The 22395-nt window shown below is 39.2% G+C and overlaps 1 protein-coding gene across 3 annotated transcripts in view; it reads left to right on the forward strand.

Annotated features, from left to right (window-relative positions):
* Positions 1–22395, forward strand: part of TNKS (tankyrase) — a 127355-nt gene that overhangs the window by 54915 nt on the left and 50045 nt on the right. For 2 of the 3 annotated variants that reach the window (XM_075929204.1, XM_075929203.1), the window contains exons 6-7: positions 6744–6794; positions 21065–21159. In XM_075929204.1, coding sequence (XP_075785319.1) covers positions 6744–6794; positions 21065–21159 — 146 coding nt within the window. The remainder of the gene's footprint in view (positions 1–6743; positions 6795–21064; positions 21160–22395) is intronic. The other variant, XM_075929205.1, reaches the window with a different exon arrangement.

The following is a 22395-nucleotide window of genomic DNA, read 5'->3' on the forward strand; positions in this document are numbered from 1 at the left end:
CGAAATTAAATGCTGCCATACTTGGTACTGGCAGTTGTGACAGACGGCCGAAGCCAGCGGACTATAGATTGCGAGGGTGCCTTTTCTTTTAAATATCAGATACTGTGTTGTATAGAAAAATTAGATGGCAGCATCTTCAATAATAAGAACAAACTGTACCATTTTAGGCTGTTAATAAAATAGCTAAAGGAACAGAAGACAGTGTACTGTCTATGTACTACACTGGGGTTCTCAAATTGGAGTGTGTGATTCTTCCCCCCTCCCCCAGGGGATTTCAAGGTTATTATATGGGGGTGGGTCCTGAGCTGTCAGCCTCCACCCCCAAATCCAGTTACAGCGCCAGCATTTATAATAGTATAAAATATTATAAAAAGGTGCTTTTAAATAGTAAGTGGGGGTAGCACTAAGAGGTCTGCTGTGTGAAATGAATCACCAGTAGAAAAGTTTGAGAACCACTTTTTTTTTTTTTGGTGGTGGTGGTGGGTAGGTTCTTCGGTAGAGGAAGTTGGCTCTCATAGGCCTCATACCTTGCCAGTTAAAACTGACAACACATCAATGAGATTAGCACTGGCTGAATTTTCTTAACTTTGACATGCATTGTTGGTTTAACTGTAGTTTAATTTATTAGGAATGCCGAGTGAAAGAAAATAAGGATTCTTTGGAATTAAAGGAAGGGAAGAACGTGTACAACAAAGGCAGAATGTTGGCAAGATTTTTAGGATATGTTTATGTAAAATTACATAACATGCATCTGGCTACTTAAGCAAAGAAATTAATGTCCGTAGGGTTTTGTGATTTATGATGGTAGACATTCTTATTAACAGACATGGATTTGTTTAGCTTTCTAGGCTTATAGACTTTAGTGGCAATTTTTAAGTGTGTGCTGGAATTTTCTTAATACACGTAGATTAGAAAATATCTCTCTCAATTGTAAATCACACTCTCAAGAGTTTGAGTTGATCCAGTAGATAGGTATTTCACACCGAAAAGCATGTGTGTTAAATTCTTACTCTTCTTAAAAATATTTTCAATGCAATGATTTTTTTTGAAGTATAATGAAACTGCTGACTCATCCACAGCTAGGGTAAATCGGCACAGCTCCATTAAAGCCAATGGAAGTATGCTGATTTACACTAACCAAGAATCTGGCCCACTTTATTCATAGGGAAAATTTCCCTTGCCTTAACACTGGAGAATGCCTGCTTTTTCGCTGCTAGGTTCTGCTTTGTTTGTCAAAATGTGCTGACAGACCTTTACCGGCATCAGTATGATTAATGTTTGCTTAAATGAAACTAGTAACTTTTTGATGGAAAAATTTTAAATATCTTTGAATTGCAATATCTAGACACATAAATAAATCTAGCGTTTCACTTCTGCAATCAGTATTTTAAATGGTAAAGGTTGTTGTCAATAATTGAGCCCTTCTGAATCTTGATAGAACAAAGTACTTACATAATTAAATTTAAGACCCACGAAAAAAGAGCAATGCAGTGTTTTGTCCTGATAGAGGAGTATATATGATGTACTCCCTGTGTGTTTGTTATAACAATATAGCTAACACACAAGTTGTGTTTTTTAGAAAGGTAAGGCAGTCCTGTTCAGATGAAGTACTATTTAAATATTTATAATATACTGTTTTGTCATAGTTAAGTAAGAAGGCACACAACTCAGCAACACATTTCTGGTTGAGCAGTAGGGCCCCACCACTACTGATGTGAGGCAAAAGGTAGGATTGCAACTTTGTCAACCAGACCCAATGATCCCTCAGAAATATGCTGACTAGAATTTTCGTTGTGCTGAAATAAAAATTAGACATAAGGAAAAAGGAAAAAAATTAGTTACTAGGCATCATTGAATCATTGAGACAGCACTTGAGTTAACACCAAAGCTTAATTTAAGTCCAAGGTTCAGAAAGCGTATCACACAATTAGAATTAAACAATGCTGACATTTAGAGAATGAATTGGTTTGTGTGTTTGTCCAATACTTGTCAGTAACTGAGCTGGTTGCTAAATGCATTCTAAACAAGGAGGTGGTTTGCCTTCAGGTAAGGTAAGGTGGTTCTGTTAATTGTTACAGCCATGTCCTTTCTGTAGTATTAGTCAGTATCTTAAAACTGTATAGAGCCAAATCTCTTTGCTAAATAAATTGAATCCACTTACCCACAGACAAGTCTATTTTGGCATTTGGATATTTATATCTTGGATATTTATTTTTTTCCAGTATTAATGTGCAGATTGGAAATGCATGTGGAAGGCATTTTTAATAAGTACAGTGCTGTTCAGCTGAAAGTATTGTATTAGTAAGTTGTGGGGTTAGGGCCCTTTAATAATGCAAGACTATTTTGTGGGACTTATGAAGAAGTTCAGATTAATGTTTAGATGAGCCTGTGATGCAAAGAATTACAGTGGATAGAGTCTCAGCTGATGTATATTGCAGTAGCTACATTGACTCCAGTTGATGTACACCAGCTGAGGATCCAGCACAATATTTTTTAAAATGTTTTGCTGTATAGTTAGACTGGTTTGTCATTCCTTCATGTTCATTTTCAGGAGAAAAACACCTCTTGTGCATTTCTCTGATATTAACATGTTTAATGCTCCATCTCTGTACTATATAGACATCAGTTTAATTGTAAATGAGTATAGTTATGCTAACCTCTATATATTTGTTTATTTTTATTTTTATATAACAAAAATATCAATAGATTTCATACAATGTGCTTTTCGATTTTCAAAATCTGCAAACTGATTGTGGCTTCAGAACTACTACTTACGTTTTCCCAAACGTTTTTCCTCTAGCCGTGGTCAGGATTCACATTAATGCTTTTTATAGTTTTAGAGTTTACTCATTTGTTGTCTGTATATTTTTATGCCCCATAGACTAGGGATGTTAAAATGTGGTTAATTTACTAACTGAGCAGTCGATAGAATTTTTATTGATTGGTCGATAAGGGAAGGCAGCCCGGCTCAGTCCTGGCTTATGCTGGGACCAGGACCAAACCCTACTGCAGCTCCACAATTGAAAAGGCAGTAGGAGCCGGACGGATGGCCCCAACGCTATATGAAACAGTGCTTGAACCCTCTTTTTGTTCCCTTCTCTCTCCCCCTCCCTGACCCCCAGCTGGCCACATGGCCCAAACTTGTATATGTGTGGAGCTCCTGCTCTTTGATTAGGTCCATAGACAATACTACTATTACTTCTGTTTGTCCAACCCTGACCTAGGCCTACTGTATTACATTGCCCTGAGTATTCAGTGATAAGATCTGAAACAGTTGCATTGTTGTGCAAAGGTCAGATGTACTAGAATGAAATCTGTTGCCTATGAGCACTGTTCTGGTAGCGAACAGTGAATACTTCCATGGATATTAGAGGTGGAAGAATCCAGCTCTCAGGCCATCCCTCTACAATTGTGGGATCATTCCACACATTGAGTGTTTTGTCCAGTCTAGTTTTAAATATCAAAAGAGATGGGACCTCCCTACTTTTCTTTCCTTGGGGAAGTTCTTCGATAGCTCTTACTGTCTGGAAGAATGTACTAAAACTTGGATACATTTTTCCTTTCCGTAATCTTACCCCCTTAGACCTAGATAGACCTTCCTTAAACCCTGGAGTTGCTCCAGTGCTACCTCTGCTGCCATGGTGTTTGCTCCACTGAGGTATATAGACTATAACTTATGTGCCCTTCAATCTTCACATAGCCAAGCTTGTAAGGGTTTAAAATTAAAAATGTAGAATCATTCCCAGCTCTTCCACATCTGTCTACCTCGAATATGAATTCAGTGTTCAGGTGTGATCGCGTCAGAGTCCTGTAAACAGGGATTTTCCTTCTGTCTTCCCATGGTGTGGTGCTTCAGAATCACCGTTACTTATTGACCTAGGGGAGCACTTGCATATGCTTCTAGGAGATAAATCCTTTGTGAAGCTGCGGGTTTTCTGGCCTGTGTGTCACAGTTCTGGCTGCACTTTCTCCTGAAATTATTTAGCTGCAGAGAAGCAGGCCTGGCCAAAGAGTTTGCGGGGCCCATCGCAGTCAGGACAGCGAGCGAGTGGCCAGGTGGGCGCGGCTGGGAGCTGGGCAGTGCAAGGCCCTGAATATGCGGGGCCCAAAGCGATTGCCTTGCTTATCTTGCCCAAAGGTAGGGCTGCCAGGTGTTCGGTTTTGAACTGGACAGTCCAGTATTTGAGCTTTCTGTTCGGGGAAAAAAATAAGATGGAATGTAGATTGTGATGTAATGTCAAGTGAGTCTGGTATTTTTGATGAAACCATCTGGCAACCCTACCCAAAGGCTGGGCCTGCAGGGAAGGTTCTGGTGGTTTTAGGGTTGCCAGGTGTCTGGTTTTGAATCAGACAGTCCAGTATTTGAGCTTTCTGTCCGGAAAAGAAATAGAGAAAATACCAGACATATAAAATGTCCAGTATTTTCTAATTAGGTAAATTTTATTATTATTAGGAGTATCAGTACGTAGTTGCGAACTGCCTGGCTGGATTCCGCCAGCCAGTTCTTCCCCACCCCCCAGATCTCCCCCAGCCAGCTCCGCTCCCCATAACCTCCTCCCGGCCAGCCCTGTTTCCCTGGCTGGTCCTCCATCTCCCCCCGCCAACCCTGCTTCCCCCCTGCCCCGCCCCGTCTGAGATCAAGTGTGTCCGGTATTTTTTTTGAAGCCACCTGGTAACTCTAGGTGGTTTGGGCGGTGGTGGTGGTGGTGGGGGGGGAAGACAGGTGGGGGTCACATGCAAATTTTTCACTTTGTTCTTCCTACAGGATAAAGGAATGATAAAAAGTATGAGCACTCCCCTCTTCTTTCTTTACGTAGTTAGACTCCTACTGTCTTGATCTCTTTCAGCTCTCACCAGAGATGACAATTCTAAAATTAAATCAGCATTTTGTTCAGATCTAGATGTTTTGGGGACTATATATTACTGGTTGTAAAGCACCATGGGAGGTTTTTAGTAGTAATTGTTATGAATTTGACCAGATTAAAATTATTCCATTCAACAGCATGTTAAGTATTGCTTGCGGTGTTCTGAAGATAATGTGATTTCGATTAAGTTAAATTTAACTAAATTTAAATTACCGCTGGTAAATGCAATTTATATGGTAAACTTGAAAACAGATTTACCAGTCAGAAGACAATATAATAAGGATTGTTTTAGTCCTATGCTGATATCTGCCTCAGTGACCTAAAGTTAATTTGCAGGTCTAATCTCAATATTTAAACTTAATTCACAGTTGAGTGAGAAATGTGTTCTTTGCTCAGTTTTCAAATTTTGTAGTTGTTAGAAGTTGCCTTTTTTTATTCTACTCATAACTTACAGAAATTAGTTTAACTCAATCGCTAGTGGTTCAGTCTTTGGAGTTTGTACTATTACTGTTTGTCCATTTACATTCAACAGCAAGACTTAACTTGATTTCATGGAGCTGCTTTTAGAAATTTGTCCTTACAGGGGTACGTCAACCATGGAATTAGACAGCACATGACTGCTATAAAATTACTGGGGGGGGTGCGGGGGGCGGAAATGGTGCAGTTTGTGGCTGAATACCATGTCTCTGTTAACTCTCTTCTAGTGACACAGAATCTAATGCCATTTCTTAGATTTCTTTGCCTCTTTGTACAGCACTTATCATAGCGAAGCCTCAAACCTGAGTGGAGCCTCTGGGCACCAGAGTATAAATATTAAAGAATGATACTCTCGTTGATATTAGGAATTTAAATTTCTCAAAGTAACACTCATTTCATTATTTTATTGTGATTGTATTTAGCCTTCCAAGCCCTGTTGTGCTAGGCAGGTGCAAATGCATTACAACGAGGAGCTCATTGCTCTGGAGAGTTTGCAAACTAAGTATGGGGGGCAAGAGACAACAGTTGGATCCATTATTGCAACGTATTTCCTGTAGTCTAACTCTTCAAACTGCTAGATAAAAATAAGCATGTGTGTAGTGTAAAGGTTCAGGGATGTCTGCTATAGATTTGTAGCATGGTACCAACTTGTTTCCTCATTCTCGTCAATCAGCATAATACAGTGACCGTAAGAGGTGCTCTGCCTGCATTTGTAATGTGCTCCTGATACACTCTCGTGAGTGATGTGGTTTGGTTTATAAAAGGCTGTAACAGAGCAGGGTCACATAGGCCCAGGCCTGTACCATGAATTCTAAATCATGGAGGAGAAGTTTACCAAATTCAGTCATCTTGTCAGGAATCAGGATATCTTTCAGAGTAGTCAGCTGTATGTAAACTGTGACACTGAGATCTTTTATCTGATTAGAAATCCCACTGTGAATCCCATAATTCAAAGAGAGAGGAACATGCAATGCTTTGGGTGAGCTTCTACCACACACTCAATAAGTGCGAAGTATTATTATTACTGCTGTTCTCTGCAGGCAGTACATTCTGATGTGAATAAAGGTAACTTGTAACACACGATGAAAAATGAGTGAGAATTTTGCACCACTGGTTGCATTTTGTAAATGTGTCAGACTTGCAGACAGTATGGAAGGTGGGAAAACTGCATGTATAAAATGTAGTATTTCCTCTTCTCCCTTCCTTTAGAAAACTAAATTGATTATTTTGTTAATGTACACAGTAAAATCCATGGTATGGCAGCAAAGAAGAAAATTGGGCCTAATCCTTTTTCTTTATGATTTGTATACTGCAGTCCTGAAAAGTGTGGGATCTCTGAGATTTTCTGCATAGTTTCTACATAGGAAATTTGAATCTTCTCTATTCTGTTTTTCCTGAAAGATTGTATGGACAACTGTAGAACCAGTAGGATTACAGCATCCAAAACATCATGTAAGTGAACCAGAATCACAGAAAAAGAACATGATTTTTATTCACTGTTCAAAACTCTGGCTTGTTTACTATTGACTATAAATGTCTGAAACACAAGGAGCAAAATGGTTCTCGCTGAGGTTTCGCCATTCCTGCTCCTTCACTTAAGAGATGAACACTCACAATTCAAGTCTGAGACCTCCAAGAAGCTCTCTAGCGAAACCAGCAAAAACCAAGCTTGAACTCCAGGATAATCCTTACATAAATAGCAGGCAGTACACTTTTCCTCTTTTCTTAGGGGCTTCAAATTGTTTGTATACCCTAGAAGAGCAAAAAGGAGTCTAAATCCCTTCTCTTTCCTCTTCCCTTTCTTTGTTGGCCAGTGTTACCAAAGGAGGGAAAAGTACATTTCTGTTATTTGAGTGCTATCTTCTATTGGTAAGATGTCTCCCTTAAGTCAGTGGCACAAGTTAGAGCAGCAGCCAAAACTTGTTTTGCGTGTTAGTTGTGTCTCAAAATCAGGGAGCAGGTATATCCCTTACCATAGGCCTATCCTTAGTGTTTTATGAGAAAGAGTTGAATTCCAGGCACATCCTGCTTTCCTGGCACAACCAAACCCTGAACTTGCTTTAAGTTATCATAAGAGGAAGCTGCTTAGCAAATTTGGCAGTCCTAGCTCTTACCATTTATGAGGTAACAAACGGACTCATAGACAAACAGATGTACAAACCCTTTCAAATATATGTTAGATTAAAACCCAGGATCCGTGAAGATAGGCCAAATCTTAAAATATTTAGAATCACAAAAATTGTGTTATAGCTGAAAACCTACCACTTGAAACTTAATGCTTTAACTGTGGAACAGCATTTTTAATGTTAAAATACATTATTTTCTCTCCAGCAAAATCGAAAGTACAAAGAGAGACCACATCAGCATGGAATTCTGTGGACTCACCCTGTATAAAATGATAGAGATTTTAAATAGTAGTCTAAAAGTGTTAGGACTTCAGGCCAACTGGCTGTGATCTAGAAAAAAAGCTGTGTGTTACAATTACTGTAGAACACAGCAGTGATGAAAGTTTTGTTGCAGAAAGTAAAAAAGAAGGTAATTTCTTTTGTGATTAAAAGCAATTGCTGCAGCAGTTCAGTTGCTGATTATTGAAGATAATGTCCGTTTTAGAATAGTGTGGAACAGTGAAGCTATCATTTTCCCTTTGTTGCCAGCATTTTAACTAGCTAGACCAAAAATAAAATGCACATAGATGGAAAATAACTTTTGTTCAAGGTAGAGCTGCTTCTAGTAATCAGTATATTATCACTGCAGTATATTATCACTGCATGATGCTCCTTCCAGATTTGTTCCTGCAATACTAACTAGAATAGAAACGGCATATCAATGTAATATTTAGGTTGAGAGAGGGAGGAAGAAAAACTGTCTGCTGAATCATGATAAAACATAGGGATCTTATTTTGCAGACACTCGTCCATATATTTAATTTTATCTAAATGGCTTTAATGGAACTGCTCAAAGTTACTGCGATATGAAGATATTTTCAGGATCAGACCCTGTACAGTAATTAATAATCCTCCTTTTTTAACTGTTAAATACATAGCCAGTTAGATTTTAAACTCACATTGTTTCAGAAGTATTAGTGTTGTAATAAGGTGTTATTTCAAACACTGACATTAATATTATGGGACATGTATAATTATTTAATAACCTCGGGTTTAAAATACTTATTTTCTAAAGATTCTGTCTTCTAGGATTCACTCTTACATTCCTGGTTCCCCAGTGTAAGGTGGGCAGAAATTCATGAGCTCTTGAAATAAATTGGCCCCCAGGGATGGCGTGAGAGCTAGCTTCTGATGGATGTTGTGTGCCATATTTTGAGTTTATCTGCTACTCCTAGAACCTTCCAGTAAGTTCCTTCCTCCCACGTGAGGCAAAGATTCTTCTCACAAGACTGAACCACTCTTATGATCCTTCAGATCCTTATTTTGCTGGCCAGATTTGAAAGCATGATGCATCTTTTTCTCTCTGTTCTGCCTTTCAGTGAGGTCTGAGGTAGATTTTAAATTCTGTTTGTTTAGCACTTTGGTCCCTTTGCTTCACTATGTCTATTGGTGCCGTGCTCTGGTGCTGCAGTACTTCTTTCAGCTAGCACTTGGGTGCACTAGTCCCAGTGTTTCTAGCATTTCAGTATGTACGTTGACAGCATGCCAGTGTGTCCCCAGGGCCTGTGTTTCTAGCCTTTGAACCTGTGCTGGCATTTTGGCTAGAGTACGCTGGAAAATGGAAATTCCTGTTCAGGAGGAAATTCTGAAATAAAAAAATCACTCTGAAATGGACTGGCATGTTAACATGTCCAGTGACAGAAGAATTCATAATGCTTATTTTGAAAAATTCAAAGTGACGTTTTGACCTGTTGGAAACATTTTTAAGGCTACTCCATCTGCCTCGAATCCCATGGCTCCCTGCCATGCTGGCAACTTGGAGAGCCTGAAAGCTAAGACATATGGGTTACTGATGAGCCTAGTAGTCAGATATCTGGAAGGCCAGTCTTCTTAGCAGTCTACCATTTGGGCTGCTGGGAAGTGGGAAAGCCACAAGAAAATCACATTTCCAGCAAATTCAAAATGTTCCTGTGGAAAACTTAGATTTTTGTAGAACATGAAATATCTGTTAGAAAATCATTCCAGTGGAAAATTCACAACCAGCTAGAGATGTGGCACTTGTGGGCTTGATTTTTGGTGCCGGGCACCTATTTTATCCATCTTCTGTTTCATTTCAGAGTGAGCCATGGACAGAAATCTAAAGACTTCAGGGAACTCCTGATGACTCTGACCTATAGAGGAGTCATCATCCAAATGATTTCTGGCAGAAATATACAAAGATCACCCTCCCTCCTAATGTACATCACACAAGTCTCAGTGGTAAATAGAGAAGTGACAAGAAGCATTTTACATAGTTGATCATTTCAGCACTAGCTTTGCCAGCCTTCATTGAAAGGCTAAGCAATTCTATTGCTTGCTGTGCTTTCAGAGCCAGCCAGCTTCAGCTTCATCAGCACAATGAAGGGCTATAAGGCCACCATGAAATCTTGTTGGTTGACACTCACAGCAACATGTGCCATTGACTGATGGAGGTCACAGTGACTAAGTGATTGGTCGTGTAGCCCCCTCTTGTCCAGATTGACTGCACATTTAGGAACCTATTCAGCAGAGTCCTAAGGTGACCTGGCAGGTCAAATCCAGGTGGTTGAATGGTTGGATCAGTACAAAGAAACCATTCCAAACATCTTTAATCAACAGTTCATCATACCCTAGGGTTGTTGCTGAGTGATTCCAAACTAGTCGTTGAAATCCCAGTGGATGCCTTGACCTAAGTGACTGAAAATGCCTGTGTACAATGGGAGACCTGGATTGTCATGTAACTTTTCTGTCAGTCTGGCTGTAGACTGCGATGAGTGCATGGAGAGGCTATGTTGCTCAGTGCGGGTAGCCACAGGATAGGAGTGGGTACATGTTCAAGTTCAGTTTGATGTCAGCCAATTTAGCGTGAGGCAAATGTCACCAGTTGGATGCAGAATTACACGGAGGAAGGGCTCTGGTACTGTGCTGATGTGCAAGATGTCTGTGCATCTGTGCCCCTGGCCGAACCAGCTAATTAGATTATTCCTGGTCCTGACCTGAGCAGCAGTTTTATTTTTAAATGGTTGTGGAAACTGAGGAGTGTAACCAAGGAAGGCTTGTTTTGCCTCATCTTTGTCATTTTCCATGGGGAAGAGATGTAACTCATGTTTAGCGCTTGCACTTCTATCCTGTCTCTGGTGTAATGGTCCTGGCATGTCTGAAGTCAGTGAATCCCCTGCCTGTGTGGCTTTCAGCAGCTGCATCGCTCCTTGACCTCTGTAGGAACTTGGGCCTTGTGTCTGGGTCTCAACCTCTCTGGCCTCTGGGGCCTCAGCAGTTCCCAGACTGGAATCTGCAGTAGGCGTCTCCTTCAATGGTAACTAGCTCCAAATGAGTTGGGCTGCTCCCTTTTATACCTGGTCTCCAGCTGGAGCATGTCCAGGAGGCAGAGGAGGCATAATCTTCTCAGCCCAAAAGAGTAGAGTTAATCTTTGTTTTACCAGTGTCAGACAAGCTCACTCCATCACAGTACCCCACAGTGCCTGGTTTGAAGTAAAAGTTCAACAGTGTCCACCAACCATTCTGGGAAAGCTCTTGAAAGTTTTACCAGATGATGGGTGTGCAGAACTGTACCAAAGGCCATTGTCAAGTCCAAGAAAACCGCTCCTGTCTTCAGGTGCTGTTGAAACCCATATTCTGTATATGTAGTGAGGGCTGGGACTTGGTCACCTGTGGGTTGACCCTCCTGGAAGCCACTTTGGTTGATGCTGAACATTATCTCTCCCTCTGAGGATATGGCTGGAGGATAAGCCACTCCAGGCCTTTCACAGTGATAGGTATCAGAGAAATCGATTGGTAGCTTGCCACATTGTGTGGGTCCTCTCTAAAATTTAGAAGGATGATCATTTTTGACACCTTCTCAATCCTTGACAAGTAACTAATTAACAGCCCAAGTCAGGATTTGGGCTCGCCATTTACAGGCGTTAATCCAAGGTGTTTCAAGAACTATTGTATCCCACCTTCATTCTGGATTCGATGTTGCTGAGTTCAGTGTCTAATTCAAGGCTTGTGAATGGGGCCATGCCCTGAGAAAGCATAGTCTGCATGCCGCTATTCATCATGTTATGAGCTTATTCAAGGGAACTTTGCAACTTCAAGCAAGTGGCTAGTGAGTTGGTTTGGAATGACAGGAGAACAGGGCAATACTGGTAGGTGGAAGGCTAGCTAATGGTTAATTTGCACAGTTCAAATACCTTTGTTTGATGGTCAGGAAGCAACTAGAGGGTATTCCAAAACCTTAAAAATAACCAATAGTCTAGTAGCACCTTAAAGACTAACAAAAGACCTAAATGGTATCATGAGCTTTCGTGGCCACAGCCCACTTCTTGAGATGACTGGAAATCTGTTTTGTTAGTCTTTAAGGTGCTACTAGACTATTGGTTATTTTTTTAAGTTTTTCCTGTTAGTCTGTAACTCGGCTACCCTTCTTAAGTCCTAGAAATCGGTTTGCCTTTGTTTATTGCAAATACAGTTTTGTAAGTACACACATGATGATAAGGTTAAGTGAAAAAAAATCCACCTCTTACATGTCTTTACTTAAATCATTGCCTGCTTCTCAGACTCCCAGGCAGCTCATTTTTTTTAAATATTAAAGTAAAAAAAAATCTATTGTAGTACAAATCTGGTGTATAAAAACTGGCATTGATTGTCATCCTGTGTACAGTGATCTCTGCTGAAATGTTTGCTACCCACTTTTCCTGGCTTACAGAAACCACAACACTCTAAACTACAAGGATCTTACAGAAGCATTTACTTTTGTTTTATAAAGTAGAGCTACACCCTTTCAATTAGCCTAGCCATTAGAGAATGGCTTATGTGCAGCAAAAATGTTTGCAATTCTCCGGTATATGGTAATACATATGTAATTATACTTCTGTGAAGTAAGTGTAATCTAGGAATTCCTAACTGTAGGCCATTTGGCCGGCTTCCATTGGAAAGCATTGGGGAGATAGTGAATTCAGAGTACAATTAAGAAGTCGTTTTCTGGAAGTATAACTGTTAGACTGAGATGAACATGTAGGAGGCAAAGTACAATATATAATATTGTTGCTTATTTACATGATAGCTGATTTCTAGTCTTCAGACTCTGTAGGAACAATCCATCCGTTTCACATAGTAGTCCATTTACTGCAATATTTACTGCTACTTTCTGTGAGCCTAGCAATTTGTGTAATGATCAGGTTCTGTAGTGTTAAACCTGTCCAACACATTATCAATAAACTATAGCCTATACTGGAACATGATCCTAACTCCGAGAGGCTCTAGGAGACAGACCCATAGTGTCCTATAGACAACCACCTAACCTCAAGATGATTCTTACCAATAACCACAGGACATACCACACTAATACCAATCCTGGTACCTTCCCTTGCAACAAACCCCGTTGCCAGCTTTGTCCACATATTCACCCTGCTGATACCATCATTGGACCTAACCAAGTGAATTATAAGATCAAGAACACCTATTCCTGTGCATCTAGAAATATAATCTATGCTATCATGTGCCAAAAGTGTCCGTCTGCTATGTACATTGGACAAACGTCTCAGACACTTCGCCAAAGGATCAATGCCCACAAAACAGATATTAGACAGGATCACAAAGAAAAACCAATTTCTTGCCATTTCAATCAGAAAGGACATTGTCTCAATGACTTAATTACCTGCATCCTCTTCAAAAGCCTTTCAAGAATACTCTTGAAAGAGAATCCTCTGAACTGTCATTCATGCTCAAATTCGACAGTTTACGCTTAGGTTTGAACAAAGACTCTAATTACCTTACCCATTACAAAGATAGCTTCCCCAATTATCACCTCTAATATCATTAGCTTACAGACGTTTACTTCCCCCTCCTCCCCCCACTCCCCTTCTGTTCTGAAATTTGATTTGTCCTTTTCATATGTGTTCATTTTTTTAAATTGTATCCTTTGGTATATATGGTTGTGACAATTTTCTTCCACTATTTGATCTGAGGAAGTGGGTCTGGCCCACGAAAGCTCATCACCTAATAAACCATTTTGTTAGTCTTTAAAGTGCTACATAGTCCTGTTTTTGTTTCAGCTACACCAGACTAACACGGCTACATTTCTATAAATTATCTGACTTAGGCCTTAGTCTAATTAATTAGCTCATGTACAGTAGGTATTGTTAAATGTTAAATTCATCCTACTGTGGGCCATACTTGCAGGATAGATGACTCTGTCCTAGAAAGCAGGGACTCCAAAAGATTTGGGGTTGTGGTGGACAGTCAGTTGAGTATGAGGTCCTAAAGTGATCCAATGGATCAAAGAACTAATATTGCCGGAATGCATAAGCAGGGGAAAATTGAGTAGGAGTAGAGCGGTTATTTTACCTCTGTGTTTGGCACTAGTGCAACTAGTGGTAGCACTCTGTATCCATTTCTGATGTCCACAATTCAGGAAGGTTATTAATAAATTGGAGAGGGTTCAGAGAAGAGCCTCAAGAATGACCGAAGGATTAGAAAACATGTTGCCGTGTTAGACTCAAAGACCTTGGTCTGTTTAGTGTAACAAAGAGAAAACTGAGAGATGATTTGATTAAGGCCTGTGATAAGTATCCACATGGACTATAAAGAAAGATACAACATGATTGAATGACTGGACGTTGAAGTGAGCCAAATTCATTCTGGATGTAAGATGTAAATTTACTAAGGGTCATGATAGATCCTCCATCACTGACAATTTTAAAATCCTGGTTAGATGTTTCTAAAAGATCTGCTGTAGGCATTATTTTGGCTAAATTATCTGGCCTGTGTTATACAGGAGGTCCGACCTAATGAACATAACGGTCCTATCTGGCCTTTGAATCTATGTAAGCTATGAAATAAAAAAATTATTTGCATGAAGCATAAATGAGCTATTTAACTGCCACCACCTGCCAAAGTGCAGCATACAGGCATAGAAGGCCTTTGGAAGTTCTCTACGCACTTTGAAAGCTTCTATGAGCAGTGCCCTGTGTACACCATGATGTAGTGGGACTAAATTATGAGGCAACAACCCCAAAATTTCATTTCAGTAACTACTAAATTCTGTAGGAAACAACCTTAAATTACATGTCGATATTAACATATTCAGTAGTCATAAAGTTTCCTTTGTCACCATTCTTCTGTCTCTACACAACAATGCATAATCATGACTCATTGCTGAAAACCCATCAATATAAACTCCACTGATAATTTTTATTAGCAATTTGATCTAGGGAAAGCCAGAGAACAAGAGGTTACTACAGGAAACCTCCCAGCAGGACAGAGCCAGAAAACCAAATGGCTGCAGCAAAATGGCCAATTACATGGTATTTTAGGGGAGCAATTAAGTATTGTCACTTCTTCCATCTTACTTTTGTCCAAACTGTGAACTCGATAGAAAAGCAGAATAACATCCCAACAGTTTCAAGGACTTAAAATTTGAAGAAGTCTTTAGTACTTATAAGGGAGAAAAGAAGAGAAAGTACTAGAGTTTGCGCTTATCTCTTTTAAGTTTGTAGCAAGATGAATGGCTCGGGTTATTGCTTCTAAATTAAGAGCTATGTATTTGTTTAGTGTTTACAGTCTAATGAACTGTGAAAACAAAATAGATACTTCTGAAGGCATATGTCTCCTACAAAACCGCATAACTAATTTAAAATCCAAAAATAAATATCTAGCAAGTGGTAAGTGCAGCTGTTTTTCCTACAATATGTCAGTGTTGTTACTTCAGACATTACAAATGGTAGCTATGCCCTCAGGGAGATGTACAGATTTACTGCTTGGTGCAGTCTAGAGCAGTTATTGTTTCTGATATTAAATATTGGAACAACATTAAAACATACTCCAGACTACTCAAACTAAGAATCGTCCTGAACCTGAATTAATTCCTGAAAATGCATATTGTATATAAATACACTGAATCATACATAGCACCTCTAATACAGTATATTTTAAATGTTAGCGATAAATTATAGTTCTTATGGCTAAACAGAGGATGTTACATGACTTGCCACTCTCTCTAGATATTGGTGAATATTTGTTTCCATGTAGGTTATTACTGTCTTTGAATTATCTTTTGGATTTTGAGCAAAAAATTATAACAAAAAAAACCCTCCTCAAAATTAACCCCTCCCGCCCCCCCAATTCTTGTGTCTAACTCAGAGAGAAGATGGGGATAACATTGCCCTTTTATGTTCGTGCACTTGCACATTCAAATGAAGAAAAGTACAAACAATCTGCTGCTGAGTTCAAAGCTTTTAAGGTAGTTAAACTTCTTATGAGTAAGTGAATAAAAATGGGGCATTTGCACACAGTGTTCTTGTTAATTAGGTGAGAGAAAGGTATGATTTTAATATGTGGGTAGAGTTTAGGTAGCAAAATGTTTTGCCATTTAAAATAAACAGTTTGCAGAAGAATTGGACATAGTGGGAGGAAACTAAACAGCCTATACAGTTTGCTATCTAGTCATGATTATGTTATGTACATAAGTATGGTGCTGTATACAAGGTCTGCAGAGCCAGAGAAAGACGGCCCTGTGACAAAAGGCACACAATCCCTTGGTCAGCCATCGCACTACACCTCCTCCCCCAGTTTTTAAATGTTCGACTTTTTGTAGTCTGAATTTAAAATTTTGGCATACATTTTAAAAAATAAATGTACATTTCTACACACATGCAGGTTTCATGTATATATATGAAATTTCCCAGCCTGAATATATGCAGTGAGCACTGGGTACATAGCTGCACGAGCATTTCTAAAAAATTTGGGTCATTATTTAGCACCACAAGAGGATGATCTGTTGCTGTCTGGATCCTCTCACCCGAAAATCATTTCCCTTATTTATCTGGATTGTCGTTTGCAAACACATGCACTTGAGATGGCTAGTAACAGCTGTGGGAGTCAGATTAAAGTGGTGCAACTATCAGTTTAAAAAGGAACTATTTATGGAGAGTTCAAAACTTCTCAGGTAGGCCCCCAAAATCATGAGATATTCTTAAAATCACAACTTAAGCCAAATATATTTGAAGTTCCTTTTATTAACCTTCCGGCTTTTGACTCTGTAGGGTTAATTTTTTCCTGTTTCTTGGCAATTGTGGCATAGTTCTATGACTGCAGGGTCCAAGGCGTCACAAAAAGCATCAGGCATGGCAAGCTTCACAGTAAAATCGTGGGCATTGGCCATATTAGAACAGAAGCGTCAGTAGACATGTGGAGCAGAGCTGGGTAAGAATTTGTTGTTCTCAGGCAAAGAGACAATGAAGAAAAGCAATATGCTGTTTTTCCAATTTTCTTTCTTTGAAAACCAAACAAAAAACCTCACAAAAATGTGGCCACTCTGATAAAATGTTTGGTTTTACAGGAAAATTCACCTGATTGGCCAAAACCCTCATTTGCAAAATGTTGTTGTGAATTTTCATAAACAAAACACCTCCTTCAATAGTTAATCATTTGGGTGGGGGGGGAAGCTACTAAAAAAACCCACGAAAAATTTAGAACAAAAAATGTCAATCAGACCTTGCTTGGAATGCTACCCACGGAGCATTGTTCTGGAGCTGGCCAGAGAGCCAAGGTCCTTCAGGCTGTGCAGGAAGCCTGGTTTTGTGATACGCTGTTTGGTGGATTATTTTTGCTTTGTCCATTTTCTCCATACTGTTGTGGGTGTGAAGCACAGTTTATTCTCTCCCTCCACACACACCTTCCCAATAAAATCCCTACACCTGCTCTATCAATAAAAATCTGGCAGCCTCTTGGTACAAGAGGCCACATAGTTATAACCAAAAATATTCATGTTAATTTCTGTGTGGTTGAGGGTGAAGTAGGTGGCAGAACTGTTGAAAGTCTCTGGGTAAAGATAAAAGGGATGAAAATAAGGGTGATATCATGGTGTGTGTTTACTACAAACTACCTAACCAGGAAGAAAAGATGAAAGAAGCTTTTTAAAACTATTAGCAAAATCATCAGTAACATAGGACTTGGCAGTGGTGGAGAACTTCAGCTACTCAGACATCTGTTGGGAAAATAATCCAGCAGGGCACAAATTATACACAGGTTCTTGGAATTCATTGGAGGCAATTTTCTTTTATAACTGAAGATGGAGAAAGTAAGTAGGGAAGAGGCTGTTCTAGATTTGATTTTGACAAATAGGGAGAAACTAATGAAGAATTTGAAGGTGGAAGGAAGGCAGCTTGAGTGATGATGACATGATAAAATTTAAAAAACGACCAATAGTCTAGCAGTACCTTAAAGACTAACAAAACATATAGATGGTATAATGAGCTTTCATGTGCACAATACACTTCTTCAGATGAATGGAGTTATTAAAGGTCCAGTTAATAAATAGGGAAGGTGGGGGGGTGGGGTGGGGAGGAAAAAGAAGGGAAAAAGGCAAAGATCTAGTCCATTAGAGTGTCCATACTACATGAAGCTGTAGGTTTTTGTTTTTTTTAATGTCATTAGGATGTGGAATGTAGTGGGCCAGCCAGCCAATGTTTTTATTCATACCTTTGTGATGGGAATCAAACCTGTGAATGAAGTTAAATTCTAAGGCTTCCCTGTGGAGTTGGCTTGTGGAATTGGCCTGAAACAACACGGTGACTTTGAGATCCATTAGTGAGTGCCTGGGCATGTTCGTCAGAAGGTTTCTGTGTGTTGCCTTTTTGGATATCTGATTTGTGTCCATTAATTCTTTCCTGCAGAGACTGTCCAGTCTGGCCAATACACATGGCAGAGGGGCACTACTGGAATTTGATGGCATAGATCACACTTGTGGATGTGCTATTAAATGAGACTCTGATATGGTGGTTTATATGGTTAGGTCACGTGATTATATGATAGTAAAGAATGGTGGGAGGGAGAACAATAGAATATAGGGAATGGATTTAAAAAAGGCAGACTTTAGCAAACTCAGAAAATTGGCATATAACCCATAGGAAGCATGTCTGGGGGGGATGGGGGTGGGAAGAGTTCAGCAGAGTTGGCAGTTTTTTAAAGAGATGTTAGTAAGGGCATAAGAGTAAAATACATTCATGTGTAGGAAAGATAGGAAGTGTGATAAGAGACAACCCTGGTTTAAACAGAGATCTTCCATGACCTGAAACTTCAGGGTCAGACAAAGAATGGACAGAGTGAATATAAAATAAGCACAAGCTTCTTGTAGGGACAAATTAGGCTAAAACAAACACCCTTTCTCCCCCATTAAAAGGGACAAAAAGTGTAATAAGAAAACATTTTACAAATACATTTGAAGCAAGAGGAAGACCAAAGCTTTTAATATTGTCTCATGACCTTCTCATAAACAAATTCAGGAGATATAACCCAGACAGACCTCCTATACAGTGGGAACACAACTGGTTGGAAGACCACTCTTAAAAACTAGTTATCAGTGGTTTAAAATTAAGCTGGAGTCCCATTAAATGAGTTCCTGCATGGCACTATCCTGTATTTCTTCCTACATGATCTGAATAATGGCATAGAAATTACGTTTACAAAATTTGCAGACAATGCTGACCTGGAGGGGTTGCTTAATGCTTTGAATCTTATGGTTAAAATTCAGAAAGATCTTGAAAAACTGAAGAAAGGGTCTGAAATAAATAGGATGAAATTTAGTTAAGTACAAATGCAAAATACTACACTTCCAAAGGACTAATTAATTGCCCACGTACAAAATGGGGAAAAGTACAGCAGAAAAAGATTTGGGAATTAGAATTGATTGCAAAGTAAAGTTGAGTCATCAATGTAATACTGTTGCAGCAAGAGTGAACATCATTCTGAGATGTAAGACTTTAACTGGAGTAGTTGTGTCTACTTCTGGGTACCACACTCTGGGAAAGATACGAGCAAACTGGAGAAAGGCCAGAAGAGAGCAACAAACATGATTAAAGGTCTAGTTTGAAAACATTGAATACAAGGAAGGATTGAAAAAAAATAGAGTTTCTTCTAGAGACAGAGGACTGCTGGGGGTGGCCACAGGCATGTAAAAGGTTGTTGTAAAGAGGATGATAAATGGTTCTCCTTAACCACTGAGAACTGGACAAAAAGTACAAGATGGTAAGAGATTGTGCATGGTGGAGGGAAGTTTGAACAAGACGGAGGAAAAAGAGCAAAGAGTGGATATTTCAGAGGCATGTGTGTATGTTTGTGGGGAGAAAATCTTGAATTATTTTGCTGGTTAGGATTGGATTTTTTCAGTGAATTACTCCTAATTAGTGAAAATAAATTGAATGGTGGATCATCCTAAATTGTTCAGAAGACTGGGAAATAGAGAATGAAACATTTGATGATTACCTGTTCTGTTCATTTATTCTGGGCTCGTGGCATTGGCCACTGTCGGAAGGCAGGATGGACCTTTGGTTTGTCCAAATATGGCTGTTCTTATGAATCCTCCTTTAAGGAGTAATTTGAATAAAAAAACGGATCAACTGGAAACAGAGTTTGAAAGTGAAAGCAGAGGTTGAAACGATTCCAAACTTATTGTTTACCACAGAAGAAGGGATAGCTGTGTGAGGAAGAACGAAGGAAGTGGCTCAGTCTGGCTGATACTGACTGAAGGCAATGAGTGGGAAGAGATAAGATCAGAAATGTGAGCAGAAGCAGAGTATTTTTAGACCCTTGAAAGCAATGATAAGAAAGGTGAGGAAGGTGTCTTTGGACAGCAGCATTCCATGGACTGAGGGCTTCAATGAGAGCTGACCCAAGGCGTAGAGAAGTGTGTTGACACTAGTATTTGAAGTGAGGTTAACTTTTTAGAGCTGTAGTGGAAGTAGTAATAGAATGGGTTGGAGGAGAGATGCAGGGGAAAGAGACTCAAATATATTCTGGTGTTTGGGGATTGCGTGGATAGTGAAATTATGAACAATAAATAAAAGGAATTTAGGGTAAAGAAAGTTTGGCGAGGTGGAAGAAGATGAGATTAATTCTGATGATGATGTGTTTGCATTGACAGTAGGACATTCAGTTCTGTAATGTTTTGTTATCAGAGATGAGAGACAGGTTTTGAAAAAGTTCTGTAGTCCAACAAAGAGCTTTATAATGCTATTATAATTTGGTAATGTCTCATAAGGCTTTCATTACTAAATTATGTAGTGTACAAGGATCAGCTGTTTGAAGAGGGAAGTAGATTCATTAATTGCCCTTTGGTTGCCATAACATTAAATTATTTATTTCTCGTTAGAAATATGGGAGAAGTTGTAATCCCCAAGATCTTTTCTCATGGATGCCCAGAGTCACACTTGCAGACCTGTTGGCTATAATTTTACTCTCACTAGCTTCATTTTTAAATTTAAGAACTATTGCCAAGATGCCTGAAAACAGGATTTTCAAGTTCGGCTTCTGAGTGTATATGAAGCTTCCTAAAAAAGTTACCAGACTTCCAAAAGTACTGAGCATCCAGCAGCTCCCATTGAAGTTAGTAGAAGCCGTAGGGTATTCCACATTTTCAAAATAAGACTAGTGACTTGGCTTCTATATTTCCAGTTTATTAAATGAGACTCAGCTTTTTTTATGCTTCAGTTCAGTTATTAATGAACTTGGGCTACCCTCTCATGATGTGGGTTGTATAAATTACAAAATGTATCTGCATTCTTTCTCCCTGTGTTTACTTTCTCTTGTTTTTGTTTGCAGTCCACCCCTTTACATTTAGCAGCAGGCTATAACAGAGTTCGAATAGTCCAGCTTTTGCTTCAGCATGGTGCTGATGTTCATGCAAAGGACAAGGGGTATGTTGATCAGTTTTTAATTCATTCTCTAGTTTCGTTAGTGTTAAGAATGATTTTTCATTGTTCTGTTGCACGGTATAATTCAATCTATATCTGAAAATGAGTTTCTCTTGAATTGGAGACAACATTGTTTCCAGAATAAAAATTTGTTTTTATAGTAAATAATCTTTTGTAAAGCTTTGATAAAGATTGGAATGGGAATGGTGTGCTGCTTCTATTGTATGGATAATGCATTTAAAACATCTATATTGCTTGGTCCCTTATGGGCCTCTGTGTTACTGTGTGGACAGTTTTGCGTGTTTATGGCCCTCTGGTATTATTTTGGCAATACAAATGATTGCAAGGTGTTCTAGACAAAAAGCATACTCAGTTATGCTTTTCTGTGACCTGATTTTCATGTCAGGTATATGCATGGTAAATTATCATATTTCATAGATTACTCAAGGCAGTTAAGCTCAAAGCTGACTGGAGAGTTACAAAGGGGGGTTTAAAAAATGGGTGACCAGGCAAGAAAATGACAGATGAAATTCTGTGTTAATTAGTGCCAGGAAATGCACAGTAGAAAACAAAATCCCAACTATATATCCAATATGGTGGGATTTAAATTAGTTGCTAGAGATCTTGGAGTCACTATGGATAGTTCTCTGAAAACATCTGTGCAATGTACAGCATCACTCAAAAATGTTAGGAATCATTGGGAAAAGGATAGAAAATAATATACTGCCTCTGCATACATCTATGGCTCACCCATACCTTGAATACTGCATGGAGTTCTTGTTGCTCCTTCTCAAATAAGATCTATTAGAGTTCAAAAAAGTACAGAGAGGAGCAACAGAAATGATTAGGGGTATGGTACAGCTTTTGTATAAGGAGAGATTAAATTGGCTGGGTGCTCTTCTACTTATAAGAGATAATTGAGTCCTGTGATAGAGGTCTGTAATTGCACAAATGGTGTCAAGAGAGAGGTATTAACTCTTAGCCCTTCATGCAACACAAGAACTAGGGGTTTCCCAATGAAATTAATAGGCAGCAGATTTAAAACCTAGGGAAGCACTGCTTCTCACAATGCAGAACTGGTCTGTGGAACTGATTGCCGGTGTGTTTTAAGGCCAATACAACAAAAAGTTCAAACAAAGAATTAGGTACATTGGTGCAGGGTCAATCTACCAGTGCTATTAACCAGGATGATCAGGAATGCAATCCCATGCTCTATGTGTCCCTGCACTTCTGGCTGCT

Source organism: Pelodiscus sinensis, chromosome 5 (assembly GCF_049634645.1).
Source record: "Pelodiscus sinensis isolate JC-2024 chromosome 5, ASM4963464v1, whole genome shotgun sequence".
NCBI classification, from domain to species: domain Eukaryota; kingdom Metazoa; phylum Chordata; order Testudines; family Trionychidae; genus Pelodiscus; species Pelodiscus sinensis.